General features: G+C 43.8%; 1 protein-coding gene across 1 annotated transcript in view; it reads left to right on the top strand.

Moving 5' to 3' along the window:
- ATG4C (autophagy related 4C cysteine peptidase) overlaps nt 1-19324 on the top strand; it is a 65036-nt gene that overhangs the window by 33420 nt on the left and 12292 nt on the right. The window contains exons 7-10 of the mRNA XM_080922025.1: nt 889-1022; nt 5739-5817; nt 6450-6526; nt 11339-11458. Coding sequence (XP_080778151.1) covers nt 889-1022; nt 5739-5817; nt 6450-6526; nt 11339-11458 — 410 coding nt within the window. The remainder of the gene's footprint in view (nt 1-888; nt 1023-5738; nt 5818-6449; nt 6527-11338; nt 11459-19324) is intronic.

The raw sequence follows: 19324 nt of genomic DNA, 5'->3' as shown, positions 1-19324 counted from the left end.
TCAAGGTTGTTTGTCGTCTTCTGTTGGTACCCAGAACAGAAATAGAGCCTCTATTTACTTCCTGAAATAAAATAAGCCACCCGTGCTTAAGAAAAGCTATTAATAGGACAAAATTAATGTTTTAGCAGAGTAAGAAATATGTCTGTAAGGTTTACTATCTACAAACCTGGCGACCAATGAGGGCTCAGACTGTGGAAAGCCTGGTCTGTGTTTCCTTCCTTCCGTCCTTCCTTCCTTCCTTCCTTCCTTCCTTCCTTTCTTTCTTCCTTCTTCTTTAGATTTTAAAATTTTATTTATTTATGTATATGAGTATATTGTTGCTGTCTTCAGATACACATTGGATCCCATTACAGATGGTTGTGAGCCACCATGTGGTTGCTGGGAATTGAACTCAGGACCTCAGGAAGAGCTGTCAGTGTTCTTAACCCATGAGCCACCTCTCCAGATTGCATTTTGTATTCCTTAAAACACGTATTTATTGTGTGTGGGAGTCATGTGTACGCACAAGGCAGAAGACAGAGTGCAGGAATCTGTTTTCCCTTCTGTCGTTCTGACAGTGGAACTCAGATTGTCAGGCTCGGGGGCAGGTGCCTTCCAGTTTAGCTAGTGTTCGTCATCTATCCAAGTTACACACTTTTTGTCTTGTTTACGCTTTTCTTTGTCATCAGTTTCCTGGCCAGAACATATGCTCAGGGAGACCGAGATTTGTGTTTCACTACTGTTGAGTTTCCAGGGGCCATGAGTATAAAAATTTGAACTTGGTGATACTTTGATAGTGATACCAGAGACCAGATGACCAGTCAGCAGAGGGGTGGAATTAGAGTGAGAATATGTATACGGCTGCCTTTATAAGATTTAACACGTACATATCCATTATGTCTCTCCCAGTGTACAGCTCTGACGTAACTGACAAACAGACTGACTCTGTGACCGGAGATGCACATGACAAGGCTGTCATTATTTTAGTTCCTGTTAGACTTGGTGGAGAAAGAACCAATACCGACTATCTGGAGTTTGTGAAGGTAAGAGGTGCTCAGTTCTCCCTGGTTTTATGTTCAGTCATACCTGATATAAAACATGGAAAAGAGTTGCCGTTTCCTTTCCCACAAGTAAGTCGTGACTCTACAGCTATACGTTGTGAAGTTTGGCATCAGGCATTTTAAATTTCAGCTTTGAGAGGTCATGTGTGAGTCTGAAGAGCAGCCTTCTGTGACAGAGTGAAAGGCCTTTCAGTCTGTGCTCACTGATGGGACGCAGGAACAAGGTTTGCAACATGGTTCCCATGGCTTCCACTTTAGTAACCCTTTTCTAATAAAAAATGTCGCCATTGTAGTCATTCTTAAAACTAACATTAAATCATGTCAAACTGCTAAGACAAACTTTTTAAAACTGTTACTGCATTTCATAGTTTGTTATGGTGACAGTGGTTCCTCTGAGGGACTGATGATATAAACAGAAATGAGGTAGTGTGGAGAGCCAGCGCCCCTTCTTATGAGCCAGTGTAAAGTCTCCTCAGCCCTGTAGTGTACAGTTGTGTTTCTTGAACCAAAAGAACCCGTCTGGTCACACACATTGTCTTCTGATTGGCACTACGACATTCAGTCTTGAAGCAATTCATTTGCAGTATTGAGTATTTGGTTAAGTTTGTAGCTTTACTATGTCAGTTTTGATAAAATAATTTTTTTCCTTGCTGAAATGAAACACTTGGCAGAATAAACTTTAGGGGGCTGAATTTTGTTGTGACAGTGCAGAGGTGTTCAGTCCTTAGCCTGCAGGTGACATGTAGCCCAGGACAGCTGTCAATGCTAACCTACACAAGATTGGAAGCTTACTTACGACACTATGTTTTCCCTTCCCCTTTGCTTTGTAACTGGATCGTGTGGCCCTTCAGTGTGAACTCTGATGATGACAGTGGTGTGAACTCTGATGATGACAGTGGTGTGAACTCTGATGATGACGGTGAACTCTGATGATGACAGTGGTGTGAACTCTGATGATGACAGTGGTGTGAACTCTGATGATGACAGTGGTGTGAACTCTGATGATGACAGTAGTGTGTTGCAGCATCATGTAGAACAGAACAGATGTGGGTGTGTATGACCTTCTACTTGCATGTCTGTGTCTTCTAAGTGCAGACAGTAGGGTTGCATCACCAGACAATGCATGTGCTGTGGTCACTTGAAGAACACAGCCCAAGTTGCCACTAAAGCTCTAAACAGCCACTGCAGATAACAGGCGTTTAGTGTTAATGAGAAGACAGAATAGTATTCGTATTTGATGATTAAGGTTGCTTAATCCTCAGCTGTGTCCCCTGCCTGGCCCACCACGCCAGCAGTTAGGATATAGAAGGGCCCGACCGTGCTTTCTGCGTTCCCACCAGTTAGTTTTTACGGTCAAAGTAAATATAGTCCCCTATATGTTACTGTGTTTTAGTCTTAGCATTGCTTTTACAGTGTCTCAAAGTGAAATAGAACTGGGGCTGGGGAGACAGGGCTTTGCTAGCCACGAGGACCTGAGTTTGAACCCCACATGCCTACAGAGAGTTGGGCATGGCGGTGTGTTCCTGAAATCCCAGTACCAGGCGTGTGGACTTGCACTGGATGGCCAGGCAGCCTAGCCAATCAGTGAGTAAGGAACCTAGAACAATTCAAGATTTAAGAGGGTTTGGAGGCATAGACTACAACTGTTAGTTATCAAAGAGATGCATGTGTTTATTGATATGAAAATTGTTCATGGGATAGTGAGTGGCAAGAAGGTGAAGCAGCATGGAGCCGGAAGGATGGGTTAGTGGTTAGAGCACTGACTCCGGCTCACAGTTTTCTGTGCCTCCAGCCCCATGGGGTCTAATGCCCTTAGGCTTTTGAAGGCAGCCACACAGATATAGTGTACATAAACTCAGACAGGCATACATATTCACATAGACTTTTTTAAATCCAGAAAAAGAACGTAGCATATGCAGTGGTTAACCACATACAATTGTACTAGTAAATCTGTATATGTAACATTGGCAGATATCAAGGAGATATTCCCCCACATTTTAATAATAGCTCTAAGCTAGGTGTGGTGGTACACACCTGTAATACCAGCATCTGGGAAAGCAGAGGGAGGGGGTTAGTTCAGGGTCATTCTCAGCTATGTAGTAAGCTTGTGGTGTCCTGGACAGCATGAAACATTGTTTCAAAAATGAAAAAAAAAGATTCTTCGGGCATTATAATATATGTGGTATATTATATACCAATTATAATATATATGGTACACAACACAAAAAATACTAACACACACACACACACACACACACACACACACACACTCTTTCTTTGAGGTGGAGGGGTGTGAGGTGGCTGGTTAGGGAGTAGTCAAGGAGCAGAGAAAAATGAATGCTGGTACTCTACTTGAAGTCTCCTCTTTATTCAGACTGGAACCCCAACCCACAGGATGGTGCCACACACATTCAGTTAGGCCTCTCTGGAGGCATCCTTAGATCTGTCCTAGGTGGTTCAAGTTGTGTCAAGTTGACAGTCGTCTTAGGACCTCTGTTGCTGTGATAAACACCATGACCAGAAGCAGCTTAGGGAAGAAGGTTGTTTTACATTTCCCGGGTCACATCCTGAGGGAAGACAATCACACAGAGGCCGTGGACCAGCGCTGCTTACTGGCTTGCCCAGCCTGCTCAGGGTGGCACCATCCATGGAGGCTCGAAGCTCCTGCATCATCACTGGTGAAGAAAATGCACTCTAGACCTGCCTACGGGCAGTCTGATGGACGCATCTTCTCAACTGAGTTTTCTCTTCCCCAGAACTTTCTAGCTTGTGTCAAGTTGATAGGATATATATATATATATATATATATATATATATATATATATATATAGAGGGAGACACATGTATCCATAGGAGTTTGTTGAATCAGCCCACGATGCACACACACGTTGTAGAGCTTGAGATTGTGAGTGGGATATATGTCTCCCTGCCACACACTGCATCAGATGCGTTCCTCACATCTTCCTAGGCTCCCAACTGACAGCCAAGAGTGTATAGGAATGTCACCAAAGAACCTACAGTCAGAACACAAGGGGAATGTTCAGGACACAGGCACCTCCGACACCCTTAGTCTCTTGGTGCCTCTGCTGAAGAATTTGGCATTCGTGTTGACAGGCTGCTTAGGGAGCTTTTCCTCCCCCAGAACTTAGTAGTCTGGCCATAGCACCTCAGTGATGGGAGCAGCTCCCGCCTTACTTTTTGCAGGATTGACCTGTGTCTGCTCACTGACCAGCTTTCCTAGACTCCCCTGGATGGTATTTGGGGAAGTTCATCTTGTTCAGTTGCATGCCTCCAGCACTCCCCTGGCCTCTTGGCTAATTTCTTGTGCTTCCTGATGAGGCAGGGTGGCTCAGTGAGCCCCGGGTTTGCAGGTCTCCCTTAGTGAGGGTAGCGTGGCAATGCCTCAGCCTGAGCACACTGACCTGTCAAGCCTTATAGCTTCAGCCACCGACACACACTTTCCCTAGGAAGATGTGCGGGAATGCCTACTCATCCCACACAGCACACCAGCACACCAAAGAAAGTACTCCAGTTGAGTGCAGTTTGGTGAACCCATGAGATCCGGGTTCCTCACAGGAACATGGGTGAGTTGGTGACTTTGTCTTTGCCAATCTTCACCTGAGCACGCTCAGTGACGTACAATGGCTGTGTGGCCTTTCACCTCCTGTACACTTTAGCAGCTGGGATCCCAAGATGACCTTCCCTGTCCTCTGCTAGGGAGTGTTACAAGGCTGTTGGTGACGGTCCCATTCAAGCGATCACAGCTAGTCTGACTTAAAGATGGCAACACCGTGTCATAGCAGGGGATAGAATCTTAGAGCTACAGAATGTCTGTTGTTTACCCGCATGGTTGCCTGGTGGGAAGCTGTCACTCACCACCACTGCCTAGCCTCAAAGATGTCACCTCATTTGTATATGATTAGCTTAGGAAAGATCAACATCCAAGGTTCAAAGTTTTTTTTTTTTTTTGTTTTTGTTTTGTGGCCCAGGCTAGCTTTGAACTGCAACTTTCTTCCTGCCTCAGTCTCTTGAGTACTAGGGTAGTGTATACGGGCCACTGTGTTCACCCCCCAGTATGTTCTCTGATGAATGTATAGCAGCTTTGCATTGTAATTCAGTCACGAGCTGGATAGTGTTGAGGTGGGGACTGGGGGCCATGTAAGCCTTCATTTAGTCCCCTGGATCAGAGGGTCTCAGTGTGTCTAGTGCTATGACCCTTTAACAGCTCCTCCTGTTGTGCCGACCCAACCGCTACTTCGTGATACTAACTGTGCTACTGTTAGGAACCACAATGTAAATACCTGATAATGCAGGATGGTCTTGGGTGACTCCGTGAAGGGGTCACGATCCACAGGTTGAGAACCGCTGATCTAGATGGTCTTGAATGTTCTCATTAGGAGAAGAACAGGAGCTTTGCTTTCGTAGGACTTTCTGTGCTTTGCAATGTTATTCATGGTTTTCCCACGTGGCACATCGTAGCCTGTCCATGTTGTTGAGCTACATCCTGATAAACTGATGTGAGTTAACACTGAGTGGTTAAAAGAAAAAGGAGGCAGTTTGGAAGACAAGGGTGCCGGGACACGGAGCAACTGTAAACAAGTAGTAACTGTTGTGGAGAAGTTGGGGCGCTGCAGACCCGACTATTGCAGGCCATTTCTACCTGACTCCTGATCTAAACCTATTAATTTTCTTTGACAGGGTGTTTTAAGCCTTGAATATTGTGTAGGCATCATTGGCGGCAAGCCTAAACAGTCCTATTACTTTGCTGGATTTCAAGGTCAGTGACTAAGTATGATTTTTTTTTTTTTTAATTGTTTTCTTTTAAAAGTGGAAAGTTGTGAGATTCATGGAAACGAGCTGGTTTCACAGAGACCACGGAGCCCCTCGCTCTGGTCCACAGTGTAGCTGGATTTCTTAAGACGTGTGCTTCATTTCTGCTACTGCACAGAAAAGCAGTTTATCGGTTTCCCGGAATTCGAGAAGACTGCGCTGCATCCTGGTAGCCGCTAGTTACATATTTACTTTCTCTCGGTCTTTAGTGGCCTTCGCTGATGATGAAATGACAAGCAATATATTCCTGCTGTCAGAACAGAGGAGCCAATGCATTTTTCATATGCAAACTGTAGAGTATAATTGTGTGTTTGTGAAAGTAATTTCATCACCAAAAATTAAATGACAGTCTCATCGCTTTATGAAATTCTGCTTATACAAGCATATTTGATTATGCAAAGTTAATCTGTGTCTCGAAGAGCCGCGTTTCCGGTGGTGAGCCTCAGGCCGGCAGGCTGTTACACCTAGTCTTTTTTTTTTTTTTTTTTTTTTCCAGCTGCTCTACATAGAGATTGGATTGTAAGCAGTGTCATAATAAGGTGTTTTGTGAATTACTTGTCTTCTGTTTTGTCCTTGCAGATGACAGTTTGATTTACATGGATCCTCATTACTGCCAGTCTTTTGTAGATGTCAGCATAAAGGATTTCCCTCTCGAGGTACCGTACACAGAGTACTGCCATTGTCCTCTCACTGGACAGGCAGGCTGTTGCTTAGCAGCCTGGCTTTTCCTCTGTTACAGCCATAAGTTAGTATTTTGCTAGTCTGCGAAGCCACAGTCAGCTAAGCACTGTCTAAGCAGCACCCAGAGAAGAGGGTTGGGTGTGTCCGGGAAGGAGAGAAGCCGAGGCTCGGTGTGGAGCAGCAGGGAGGTCTCGGAGCGCTGCCTCTGCTTACGTCTTCAGGAGTTGATTTGGACTCCTAGCGCCACTGAAGCTCATTTCAGACACTCTTCTCTCCCTGTAGGTGGCCATTTTATTATCTAATATTTGGTCAGAGAAGTTTGAGTTTCAAAGTGAGATGGGTCGCTATTATATCAGACCGGGACAATTTTGATCAGGAATGGCAAGGGCAGTGGTTATAGAGGGCAGGGCTGGCATGAATGCGTGACACATTCTGTTTCAGAATTAACACTTAGTAGTATTCAAGGGGTCAGCATGAAAACAAACTGCAAGAAAGATGTATTATAAAACAGCCTAGCCTCTTCTGTAAGTTCCGTGTTCCTCAGTTCATAAACGTTACATGTGAGCCTCAGTAAGCCTTAGGTCGGCTGAGCAGCTGTGCCTAAGCCGCCGAGGGCCCCACCCTTTCTAGGCGCTGCCACTGACCTGTGTCTCCACCCCTCTAACCTCACTCGTGCTTTAGTCCTATCAAGTGAGGAGTTTAAACTGCCTTGTTTCCCGAAGCATCCAGACTGTGGTAGACGGTGAATAACATTCATAACCTAAAACCTCCTTCATACTTTAGTTGTTAAACATCATCTTTGTGGATAATTTTTATTATCTACAAAATCACAAACATTTTTATCCAACTCCGTGTGAAAAATTACCTGTAATCCTGATATTTTAAATGAGTGATCTAAGTCTAACAGGGTTGTGCAATTTGAAATACAAGATTTAGTCTAGAGAATATGTTTAAATATATCCTTTGCTATTATTCTTACATGTTGATTTCTTAACATTTTTAGAGTTGAATTTTGAACATTTTGAAATTACATTAGGCCAACTTCTTTCTTTCTGAACTGTCATTTATCAAATATTCTAAATAAAAGTCTGAAGACCTCTCTTGAGCTCTTCTATATATCTCCAAATGCTTTTGTTACATCTTTATGTGACTTTCATCTTTGTGATATTGCCTCATAAATATGTTAGAATATATTGTTGATTTAGCATGAGTAATTGAACAGAATCTTCCTCGTCTTGAGTTCTCTTCATTGAGGGTTTTTTTTTTTTCTTTTGAGACAAGGTTTCTCTCTCTATAGCCCTGGCTTGCCTTGAACTTGCTATGTAGATCAGGTTGGGCTTAGACTCATGGAGATTTACTTGCCTCTGCCCTAGTCAGTGCTAGGATCAAAGGTGTGCGTTGCCACGCCCAGCTGTTAATGTATAAGGCACACATAGGATTTTCCAAGTAGACAGTGGGCCTCAAAGGAGCACTTTTGCACCCTTAGAGAAGACATGAAAAGACAGTGAAGAACTAGGAGGGGAACATGGGGCCCTGGTAGCAAGTGCAGACTGAGTTGCAGGTTTTCATTGTCAGTGACCAGAATAAGACAGAATCTTAGTTGTTGGAGTGGAGGAGCATAATACACGCGTGCATTCGTGTGCCCATATGTTTATCTTAGAAATATAATTTTATCTGCACATGTGTTTTTTGTATAAACAATGTTTCTCCTGCTCAGCTTCAGCTCAGAGTTCGGGGGATTGGGTCACCCAGCCTGGCTCACCAGCATGTCCGTGACTGCTGGCTGACATAGGAAGGCTGTGGCTGTTCATCCTTAAGCAGGAGGCCCTGGACTGTCTAAGAAACGTGGCTGAGCAGAAGCTCGGCCGTGAGGCAGGGAGCCACGCTTCTCCGCTCCTCAGTGGTTTCTGCTGTAAGCCCCTGCCTTGAGTGCTGCCCTGGCATCCCCCATTTACCACTGGGACCCAAGAGCTGAAATGAGCTTCTTTTCAAGTCACATCCAGCCCTGCGCAGAGCCCAGACGAGGCAGTGTTTCATATATGCTATTGGTGATGTAAGGTTTCCTAAACCAGACACTGAGTTCTTACTTCATATACTTCCAGAACTATAGACTGTTCTTCAAGGTGATATTTTAAGTTTTTAATATTATGCTTTGAGATACAGTCTCATGGTGTCACTCTGGCTGGCCTGGGACTCACAGAGACCCGCTGTCTTCCAAGTGGCGAGCTTACTGGCACGTGCCACCTTACAGGTGAGAGAAGCTCTGTCAACGGGCTTGTGCATCTGCTCCAATTCCTAGTCCTCAATTCCAACTTCCAGACCCTAGAAAGGTCATACAGTGATGACTGTTTTAATCGTCACCAATAAATTAAGAAAATAGTGGCATTAAGGTTATCGGACAGACAGACAAACGAGGAGCTACACTCTTTATGAATCACACATGTAAATCACAGTTAGCAGGCATGTTCTCTAACTAATGTGAACTGCAGTTAGTAGGCATGTTCTTTACTACTTCATATCAAGCTCCAGAATAGCATAGGCCTACCTCAACACAATTGCTCTGGTACCATTTATATGTTTAAGTAATAAAATCAATCCATTGTGCCAAGGATTATTATTCTTAGAGCATATATAAGGAGTGTGACCCCACAGCATCTCTTTTAGGAAATGAATTCCTTAATTAAACATGTAATCATGTCTGGAATTTAATAAGTGCCTAATAAATATTTGTTCTGGCAATGAAAAAATGATTCATTAAAATGAAATAAATAGGAGTTGATTCTTCTTTTTCCAGAAATATATTTCATTGTTACCGAAGGAAGTATACATAATTATTACTCCCTAAGTTGTGTATGTATGTAGGTAGAAGCTGCCATTACCAAACATCAGAATTTTAAAATTAAATTTTATTTAATTTTACATAGATAAATGCATAGCTTAATGAGTTATCATAAAATGAACATAGCCTAGCAACACCACTTTGGAATATATTTAAAAAGCAGACTTATTTCACAATAAATAGAAATGATTCAGAATCTAAATTAATATTGTTTTGACTTTAGAATCTTAGGTAGACACAAAACAATATGACGTAAACATGGAGAAGGATCTGAGGTGCCTTTCCGAGTCCCACCCCTGGAGCAGGGACGGCCACAAGCAGCTTCGATTTTGAGTGAAATCAGAGACTTATAACTGTGCTGTGTGGGTAATTAGCAGGTTCTTTTTAGACACAAGTTACAGGTTAGCGAGTTCGGGTCTTATGTATGGAGGTTGCGGTGGGCCAGGCACGTGCTGTTCTAGTAACTGTTCTAGGAGGAGCTCTGGTCAGTGCCTTATGGAGAGAAGCCACAGTTACAGACCAGTTGGACCTGCGCCACTGGACCTAGGACAGACGTTCTGACTGTCTTCCCGACCGGGCAGTAAAAACCGAAGAGTCAGTTCTTGTTACCTGTTCAGCAAATTGGGCTGTTTTTAGATGCGCTCTGTGTAAAAGGCTTCCTTGTACCTTAGCACATTCCTCCATACTGCAGCTTATAGTTTTCTCAGCTCCCCTGTGCCTCAGATCTGATTCAGAATCTCTTTAAAATAAAATAATTGAAACCATATTAGGGAAAGTCCAGTGAAACAGTGCTTGTGCTGGGATGTTAGCCGGTCTGGATCCCACTTGTTAAAGAAGGGATGAGCTAATAAGCACTTGGTAAGGTCAGGGTTTGGTGCGGGGTTACTGGCATGCTGTTGACCGAAACACAGAGTTGGCCTGCTCAGAATGGATGTCCTTTGCAGAGCCCCCATGGGCGAGTTTCACCCGCCTCATCTCATGCTCTTTATGGAAATGAATATTAGAAAAGAAAATGGAAGAAAATTTAATTATGGGCCAGTAATTTTACATTCGGGAGGCAGAGGCTAGTGGGTTCCTGTGAGTTGGAGGCCAGCTTGGTCTACAGCGCCAAGTCTGCTGTCCAGGGCTACACAGTGACAGCCTGTATGAGAGTAACAAGAATAACAAAATCAAACAAACAAAAGCTCTGGACCTGACTGTATCAGTATAGGGCATTTACAGAAGCCTGGAGTTTGTGTGTTAGATTATAAGAATAATCTTATTAAGAGAGTTTTAAGCATTAGGAAGAAGACCCTTCATATATCCATGTGAACACACAAGACTAAAAAGAACCTTCATCCACATGCACACGAAAGGAGTTTGCTTCTTTTTAATTCCAAACAACTGTGGTATGACTTGAATTTTTATGTTTTAAAAAAGACTTATTTATTTTAGGTTGTATGAGTATGTGTATTTCATGTGTGCAGTACCCATGGAGGCCAGAAGGGGGCATTGGATCCCTTGGCACTGGAGTTACAGGCAGTTGGAAACCACTTTGTAGGTGCAACAGCAGCCAGGGCCCTCAACTGCCTCTGTTGATGGATATTTGGTTCATTTCTCACTTTTGGCTATATGGATAAAACTGCTATGAATTTATAAACAACAAAGAATGTCTAATAAAACAGACTCAACTCAGTCTCATAGAGATGGCTGGCTAACAGGGTTCTTAGACCGTACATTTTTCAAGTATTAGAAATGTATCCCGTATTTGATGAACTGGCGTTGTTTACTGAGCAGCATAGTGTCATGAGGGTAAAGGTTTGGTTAAATACACAGCACTGGTTCTTGTGTTCTGCATCTTTGTAGAGAATGGTAAGGGTTAAAAGGCTCCTTAGAAAATGTATTTATTATATTTTGGGAAAGAGTCCACCAAGGGAAAATTAATTCCAAACTATTTTAAAAATTACAGACATTCCACTGTCCATCTCCTAAGAAGATGTCATTTCGAAAAATGGATCCTAGTTGCACAATAGGATTTTATTGTCGAAACGTCCAGGACTTTGAACGAGCATCTGAAGAAATCACTAAGGTACCTTATTAAAAGCACTGTTTAGTGATGTTTGTAAATGACATGATTTCTATTCCATGACAATAGGTGTGTAACTGTTACATGCACATACATGTAGCATTCCTCCTTGAATGTTATTATTACTAACTTTGGGGAACCAGCATTTGAGACAGATGAAGTTAGAGACTAGTTAAAAGTGTTGTCCACTAGGTGGCAGTGTTGAAACACAAATCCTGTCAACTGTGGCCCTGGGCAAGCAATTAGGTTACATCCTATTTGAAGAGGATTTTAAAGGGCACTCCCTTAGGGGTAGAAAAAAAAATTAATGAAGTTTGATCAAGTCAAATTTTATTTCTTTTTAGTCCAAGTGGTTTTTTATTTACCTTTTAAAAAAGAGAGTGATATTTTTGGGATTCCCAGAACTGCTTTATTAATCGAGGTGTGTTGTGAGTTTCCAGGAACTGTGTCTTGTCTGGTCGGGTCCACTTTTAAGTGCTCGCTGAAGTAGGTACTGGGCCAGCTACTTGCTCCATGTAAGCTGGTGCATTTTTGGTGCATGGGCACTGCTTTAACCACATGCGGAGCTTTATGCCTCCTGCGCTCAGTGTGAGTAAGTGGATGGGCGTCTTTATCAGGCCAGGACTACATAGGAAGTCAACAGACTAGAACCACCGTGAGGTGCTTGGAGCTGGGACTCAGATGTGCGACGAGCTTTGTTCAGCATCCAGTTGATTTTATTCGTTCAGGAAGATAGACATAGTAGGTTAACAGTTCACTTCAACAATATAAAAATAGTATGAAAATGTTTAATACAGTGTCTCAAAAGGGAATTGTAGTTTACTTGACATGCCAAGAGAAAGAGAGAAACTTAACAGGAATGTGATAGAAAAAGTGAACCAGAAGAGGGCGAGCCCTGTGAGCGCCTCCTTCGTCCACCCATGGGCCTCACTCCTCATTGCTTCCTCCCCAAAATCATGGCTGACAGTATATGTTCTGGTTTGATACTCCTTTGTCTTTGTAAAGTACCGTGAATGTCCTAAAATATATAATAAATCCAGGCAATCTAGTGATAGATGTTGATACTGATAAATATTTCCCACAGAAAGGTGAATTTCTCTGTTTTCTTTGGCTTACTTCCTATTTGGATCCGAATAAGTGCGTTTGAAACAGGAGTGCATTGTACTACTGTGGCTGAGGCAAACCAAGGCATTTAACGAGGAGCTGCTTGTTGACTTTCTGATCAGAAGCAGCCACCATGGCTTTCTAACCCAGAAAAGCCATTAGAATCCTGCTGAGGTGCCAGAGGAAAGGGCAAAGGAAACTGCTGGTGTCTTCTGGAAGTACCGAGGATTCTTCAGGACCAGCAAACCGCTCTCTAAGCTAAGGGCTGTTGAGTGGTGTCAAAGCTCAGCCTTGTCAATCACTGTGTCTCGGGCAGTCCTAAGTTAAGCACGCACCCCCAACACCAGAATTTGGCATCTTCAGTCAGCCCAATCGTTTTCTACATTTTTTCTAATAAGATTTATTTTTTCCTCATGTTGATGACGAAGCTAGGCAGCCTAGATTGTCATGTTTAGTTGTAATGTTCTGTGGGTGAATAATCTCCACATGCTGTGTGATTGAGAAATGTTAATAAAATTATTAAGGTAATTATCAGCTGGAGCTGTCTTTAGGTTGTACATAATTGCTGTGTACTAAGTGTACGACGACCGAGGTGGAATTCCTGCTTCGAATAAGACATAAAGCTTCTAGACTCCAGTAACATTTGTGCAGAGGGAGGAATGCGACAAGCAGACATACATTACATTCAATATGATAAACGCCAACTGAATCTAGAAAGAAATTGATGGGGAAGGGAGTGAGTAGAACCCGGAGAGATGGCATATCCGAGTCAAAGTATTTTATTGGGATGGTGATATTTAAGCTGAGCCTGAAAGTGTGCACATAATTTCCACTGCTTAGTAAGAAGGGAACGTGCTTAAAGCCAAGGCAATGACTGGGGAGAAGGCCAAGAGAAGGGACACTGTGGCACACGCCCACTCCATGTTGATGGAAGCCCGTGTACATGCAGGACAGGGTCTCCGTCCTCTGACCGTCTGAGCAGAACCCTGAAGGGTGTGCTCTGGAGACTTCAGTTCTACCAAAGCAATCTTTTATAGCAGACTTGGAAAATGACTTGTCAATTAATCCAGGGTGTAATACCTGATATTTTCACGTGGCACTAAAGATGCACACATGCATTTTCATGGTAGAGAACATTGTGGGTGTAGTGTACGTGATTTCCCTTTCCATTTGTGTGTACAAAATTGTTTAAGTTGTAAGTGAGGAAAAGAAGCGCACACGGGAAGCAGGGAAGGCCATGTGGGAATGTCTGCAGCCCAGGAAGCACTTCGAGGAAGTAGCCGCATGGCACGGGTGACACTGGGGACGTACGTTGGCATAATATTGGAGAGAAGCATGAATGTCAGGCTGCAGCAGCGCATTAATAATGTATCTTATGCCATTAAAATTTAAATTTCAGGCATATAGACATATAAAAAAATGCCTGCATCCTAGCACCGCGCTTATGAAAAATCACACATATACTGTGATTGGTTATAAGTCCAGTGTGAGTGGCCCTTTCCCCAGCTGCACTCCTTTTCTTACTTGTTAAGTGTTAGATCGGTCCACCACACCCATTCTGACACATCTGTAACATCACATGCTACTTTGTATGTTACCCAAGTTACTTTTTTGATGATCATTTAGCTTGTTTCTAAGAACCTAAAATGGTTTATTTCAGGTCTTAGTTACAAATAATATTCTATTACTTGTATTTTCTTTTTAAAAAGTTATTTGTTTTTCAGGACAGGTTTTCTTTGTATAGTATGGGTAGCCCTGGAACTAGCTCTGAAACCAGGCTGGCCTTGAACTCACAGAGATCTGCCTGTCTCTGCTCCTGAGTGCTGGGATTAAAGGCTTGCATCACCACCCCCTGGCTAGGGTTACTTGTTTTTGTGTGTATGGGTGTTCTAACTGCAGCTATTTAAGTATATCACATGTACTGCATTGCCTATGAAGACCAGAAGAGGGCGTCAGGCCCCCTGGGAGGGGAGTTACAGATGGAGCTCCCATGTGGGTGCTGGGGATTGAACCCAGGTTCTGTGCAAGTGCTTTCATCACCGAGCCATCCGTTCAGCCCTACAAACAGTGTCTGAAAGACTATTCTTGTGCATGTCTAATTCTTCCCATCTGCATTAGAGATACTCTGTACATCAGTAGAAATGCTGGGCAGAGGGCGGTGTGCTTCTGTTTGCCTCCTGCTGTCAAATGCTGTCCAGAGTAATCCTAAAAGCAGTCTGCAAGAATTCCCAACGCCTCATGTGCTGGCGCTTGAGACTGCCTGGCTGAAATTTATAAACAGTCTACGAGATAGTATCAGTTTGTATTTTAATCTGTATTCCTCTGATTGACAGTGACACCTACCACCTAGATGATGGTGAGTTCATCTAGTCAAGAAGCGTTTGAACGCTTTACCTGTCCCGTTCTACGGAACTCCTCAAAGTCCAGGAGCCCTTGTGGCCACACCCACTGGTCTGACTTTAACACCCAGTTCCCTTGGCACAGTGAGGTTTGCTGGGGAGGAATTTGCAACAGCTGCTGACTTCTCAAGACTTGATGGAGTAGCTCTTTAGCCCTGTCTCTGGTGTTTTGGCCATCCACAGTCCCTCTTTCCTTTCCTCCCTTAATTTTTTTATGTCCTTTATTTTCCCACGCGCTTTTTAACTTATTATTGAAAGCTAAGTGACTGCCATGGTTCAGATCTGAGGTGTTGCTCACAGGCGCATGTGTGCCTGCACCTGATCCTCAGCTGGTGTGGTGTTGGCAGCAGAGGCTACAGAAGCTCTAGGAGATGAGTCCTAGCTTGTGGGGAGGAGTCACCAGGAGTAGAGCTGTTCATACTTTCACGCCTTCCCATCATGATGGACTGAAACCCATGAACCCAAAGCAGTCTTACAGTGTATCTTACTTAGAGTTTGCATTGCTGCGAAGAGACACCATGACCAAGGCAACTCTTATAAGGACAACATTTAATTGGGGCTGGCTCACAGGTTCTCAGGTTCAGTCCATCATCATCACGGCGGGAGCATGGCAGCATCCAGGCAGGCATGGTGCAGGAGGAGCTGAGAGTTCTACATCTACATCTGAAGACCGCCTAGGAGAAGACTGGTTTCCACATGGTTAGGAGGAGGGTCTCATTGCCCACCCCCACAGTGACACTTCCTCCAACAAGACCACATCTGATAGCGTCATTTCTGGGCCAAGCATATTCAAACCACCACACAGTGCCTTTGCCAGCTGTTTGTTTCAGTGACGAGTCACATCAATACAAGAGCAAGAGAATTAAGACACTGGGCCATTATGGTGGCTCAGTAGATAAGGGGGCCTGCTACCAGGTCTGATGGCCCCAATTGTGGGATAAGCTCCCACCTCCGGGGATAGAATTCTTTCTTCTTTATATTTTCCTGTTCTTAGTTTTATATACTTTGTGGCAATATTATTAATTATGTACAATTATGGTCATGAGGTCTTACTCTTTAATTGAATCTACTGATTGACTAAAATTTTTTTCTATTGATTAATTATGAGTTTTATTAGCTTTATTTATTTTATCTTATGTGTGACAGTTTTACTTACATGATGTCTGTTTCCCCTGGACATGTTTGATGCCTGAGAAGTCAGCAGAGGGCATCAGATGCCCCGGGACTGAAGTCACAGCTGGCTGTGAGCCCCCATGTGGGTGCTGGGAATCAAGCTTGGCTCCTCTGGAAGAGCAACAAATGCTCTAAATCACTGAGCCATTTCTTTAGCCCCTTGATTGGTTTTGTTTTTTTTCCTTTCTTTTAGACAGATTTGGTGTAGCTCCAGCTGGCTTTGAAAACTGTGTAGCTGAGGCTAGTTTGGTATTTATTCTCTCTCTTTTAAAATTATCATACTTATTATTTATGTGAGATTTATTATTTGTGTGTGTGTCCCCGTATATAGGTCAGAAGACAGCTTGGAAGGGTCAGCTCATTTCTTCTCCCACATGGACTCCCATAACCTAACTCACCGTCAGACTTGGCCGCAGGCCCCCTTACCCACTGAACCATTTTGAAGGCCCAAGTCCCTGATTCTCTGGCTTCTGCATCACGAGTGTTGGAATTACAGGCCTGCACCACCTCGCCTGGCCCCACTGAATCATTTACAATTATGTAACTGCAATTGCTTCTCTATCTCTGGTAGCATTTCCTGCCTTATGTTCTGTTTCTGTGCTTCTCTGTCTAGAATCTGATTCTGTAGGACTCTAAACTCCTTGTGTTGTAGTGAGTGGTGCCTTCCTGATGCCTCTGTTCCTTCTTTCTCACACTGCTTCTGTCTGGGGTCATTTTGTGTGGCCCTTGTTTCTTGTAGTGCTTTTTGTCAATGAACAAATACTGTTACAGTTTGTTTATGCCTTTATTTCACATCCATTTCAAACGGACAGTTAGAAATCTTCAAGAGGAGTTGAAAATGTAATGGAGTAACTTTGCTAAGAACCATGTGAGAGTACTTACTAGTATGATGCCCCCCATCGTGACTGAAGAATTGAGTGTGTGCTGATTACATTTACGGCCCGTCTCCTGCATAAACTCAGTTCAGCTGTTCTAATCGGGAAGTGACACTGCTTATCATGTTGGGGTCTGAGCGTTAGCAGGAACCACATGACGTCTGTCTGTCTTGAGCCTGCTTTAATCTAGAGGAGTTTATCGTCTTCACTGACTCTCACTTCATCTTGTACTTTTAATGATGACCAGATTTGCTTTAAAACAAGACAAAACAGACAGACACCCTGTGGCTTGTCCCTAATAGTGGGGACTGCTGTTTCCTCACGATTTTCAGGCCATATACCTTCCAGGTCAGATGTCTTACAGCAGGTGACACAGAATACTGTCTTCCTGCTGAGTTTTAGTGGCTGGCACATGATTTCAATTTGTTCCATCACCTTAGGTGATGTCTACTGCCTCAGTGCATGTAGTAGGGCAGCGGCACACTGCTCCTGCCTGTGTGCTGGCTTTGGAAGTGGGACCGGCCCCTGGCACCGGCTGCTCCGTTCCACCCACCAGGTTCTCCCCCTACCACGTGCTCGTCTCACGTGCCTCCAGAGGCTTTTGACTGGTGCTTTACCTGTTTGATCCATCCTTATGGTTGCTCTTGGTGATGGAGTTATTTTGACGCATGCTATTTTAACAGGCTCTCCTAATAAGCATATTTATAAAGTGGCTGTTAGCTATTTTTTAAAGTGGTAAGACATGACTATAAAATAAAAAGATCCATTTTAAAAATTGTAAAACTATCCTTATTTTTCTATTTTACCAGAATTCTGCCACAGGTACCCCGTATAGAAGGAGACCTGTTACATTTTATCTGTTACCCATCCAGAGGAATGTGGGCACTAAAGTAAATTATAGAAAGTGCTGAAGTGAAGCGGAGCAATGGAGAGGGCATTTGGTTACTCTATAAATCTGCAACGCCATTTTCATGGGCCCTGCCCTCAGACTAGGTCCTTCTCCACCCCCCCACCCCGTGTGTGCCGCACAAGCATCTCTCATCACCTCCGCTGTCTCCCACCCGGCATGCGGGGTGAGTGGTACTCTGGCCCATCACGACACCTTGAAATGTCTGCTCCAGTTTCTTAACTGTCACCTTGCTATACAGTCTGTAGCCAACACAGCCGCCACAGTGATTTTATTTAACTCCCGATGAAGGGGGCTGGAGAGAGCTCTGTGGTTAAGAGCACTGACTGCTCTTCCTGAGGAGCTGGGTTTGAGTCCCAGCCCCCAGGAGGTGGCCCACAACCCTTTGCAACTCCAGTTCCAAGGGATCTTATGTCATCTTTTGGCTTTAATGGCCACTGTGTGTGCGTATAGTGCACAGAGAGACATACAGGCAAATTTCCATTCTTATAAACTAAATTAAAAAATGAGATTAAGATTGTGCTAGTAACTTCTCATTCATACCTTCGTAGCTTCTTTTCAACCTACGTGGAGTCAGCCTCAAACCTGTACTAACTCATAAGGCTCCTTGCCTCCTCCCCACCAGCCCTGGACCTCCCGTCTGCCTTCTTCTCCCAACTCCCTCTCCGTCCCACAGGTACTCACGCTCCTTCCGGTGCTTCCTCACGTGTGCTGTGTCATGTGCAGTTGCCTCCTTCCTGGTTTGTCGCTCACTTTCCACGAGTGTGCCTCGTCTGTGTGCATTCTGCCGCTTCCGCGTGTGCGTGCCTTTCCCTCTGAGGGCGCTGCCACACTCTAGGGCTTGGTAAATGTTTGCCGAATGAAAGACTGAATTAACGAGGCTTTGCTCAAAGTTTTTCTTCAAAGTTCTCAAAGAGCTCAGTGACTGCGCTATATAGTCTTCAGTTATGTTCCAGGGCTATTTTCCTGAAACTGCTGTGTCTTTACCCTACAGTTTACAGTGGTTATTGGCTTAGTACTGTTAGTATGCATAACTCAAAACATACTTTTCTAGAAATGAATTTCTCTATGTAATTATGTATACATATATGTATATGTAAAGGTAGTATGTACATACATCTCCAAAATCTGTTGATTGTGCCCACGCTTCTCCATTCAGGAACAAAGTGAGGGCCAGTGTGGGGTTAAAACCAAGTTTGGCTGACTCTTGCCTTCCCACTCCTGTTTCCCTGGGGCTCCCTTCATTCCCGGGTCTCCAGTTCTTTCCTGGGAGTCATGAGTCCAACTCCAAATGATCTGTCGTTCCTCTTTTCTCGGGGTGTGCACTCCTGTTTCCTGTTTCCTATAGGGAGTTGGTGGTCAAAAAGTTCGATGTAAACTCTCGTTCCCTCAGTGGGAACGTCTTTCTTTG

The sequence above is a fragment of the Micromys minutus genome (assembly GCF_963924665.1).
Source record: "Micromys minutus genome assembly, chromosome: 9".
NCBI lineage: Eukaryota > Metazoa > Chordata > Mammalia > Rodentia > Muridae > Micromys > Micromys minutus.
Note: the sequence above shows the minus strand (reverse complement) of the source record. Positions and strands in the feature narration are given on the sequence as shown.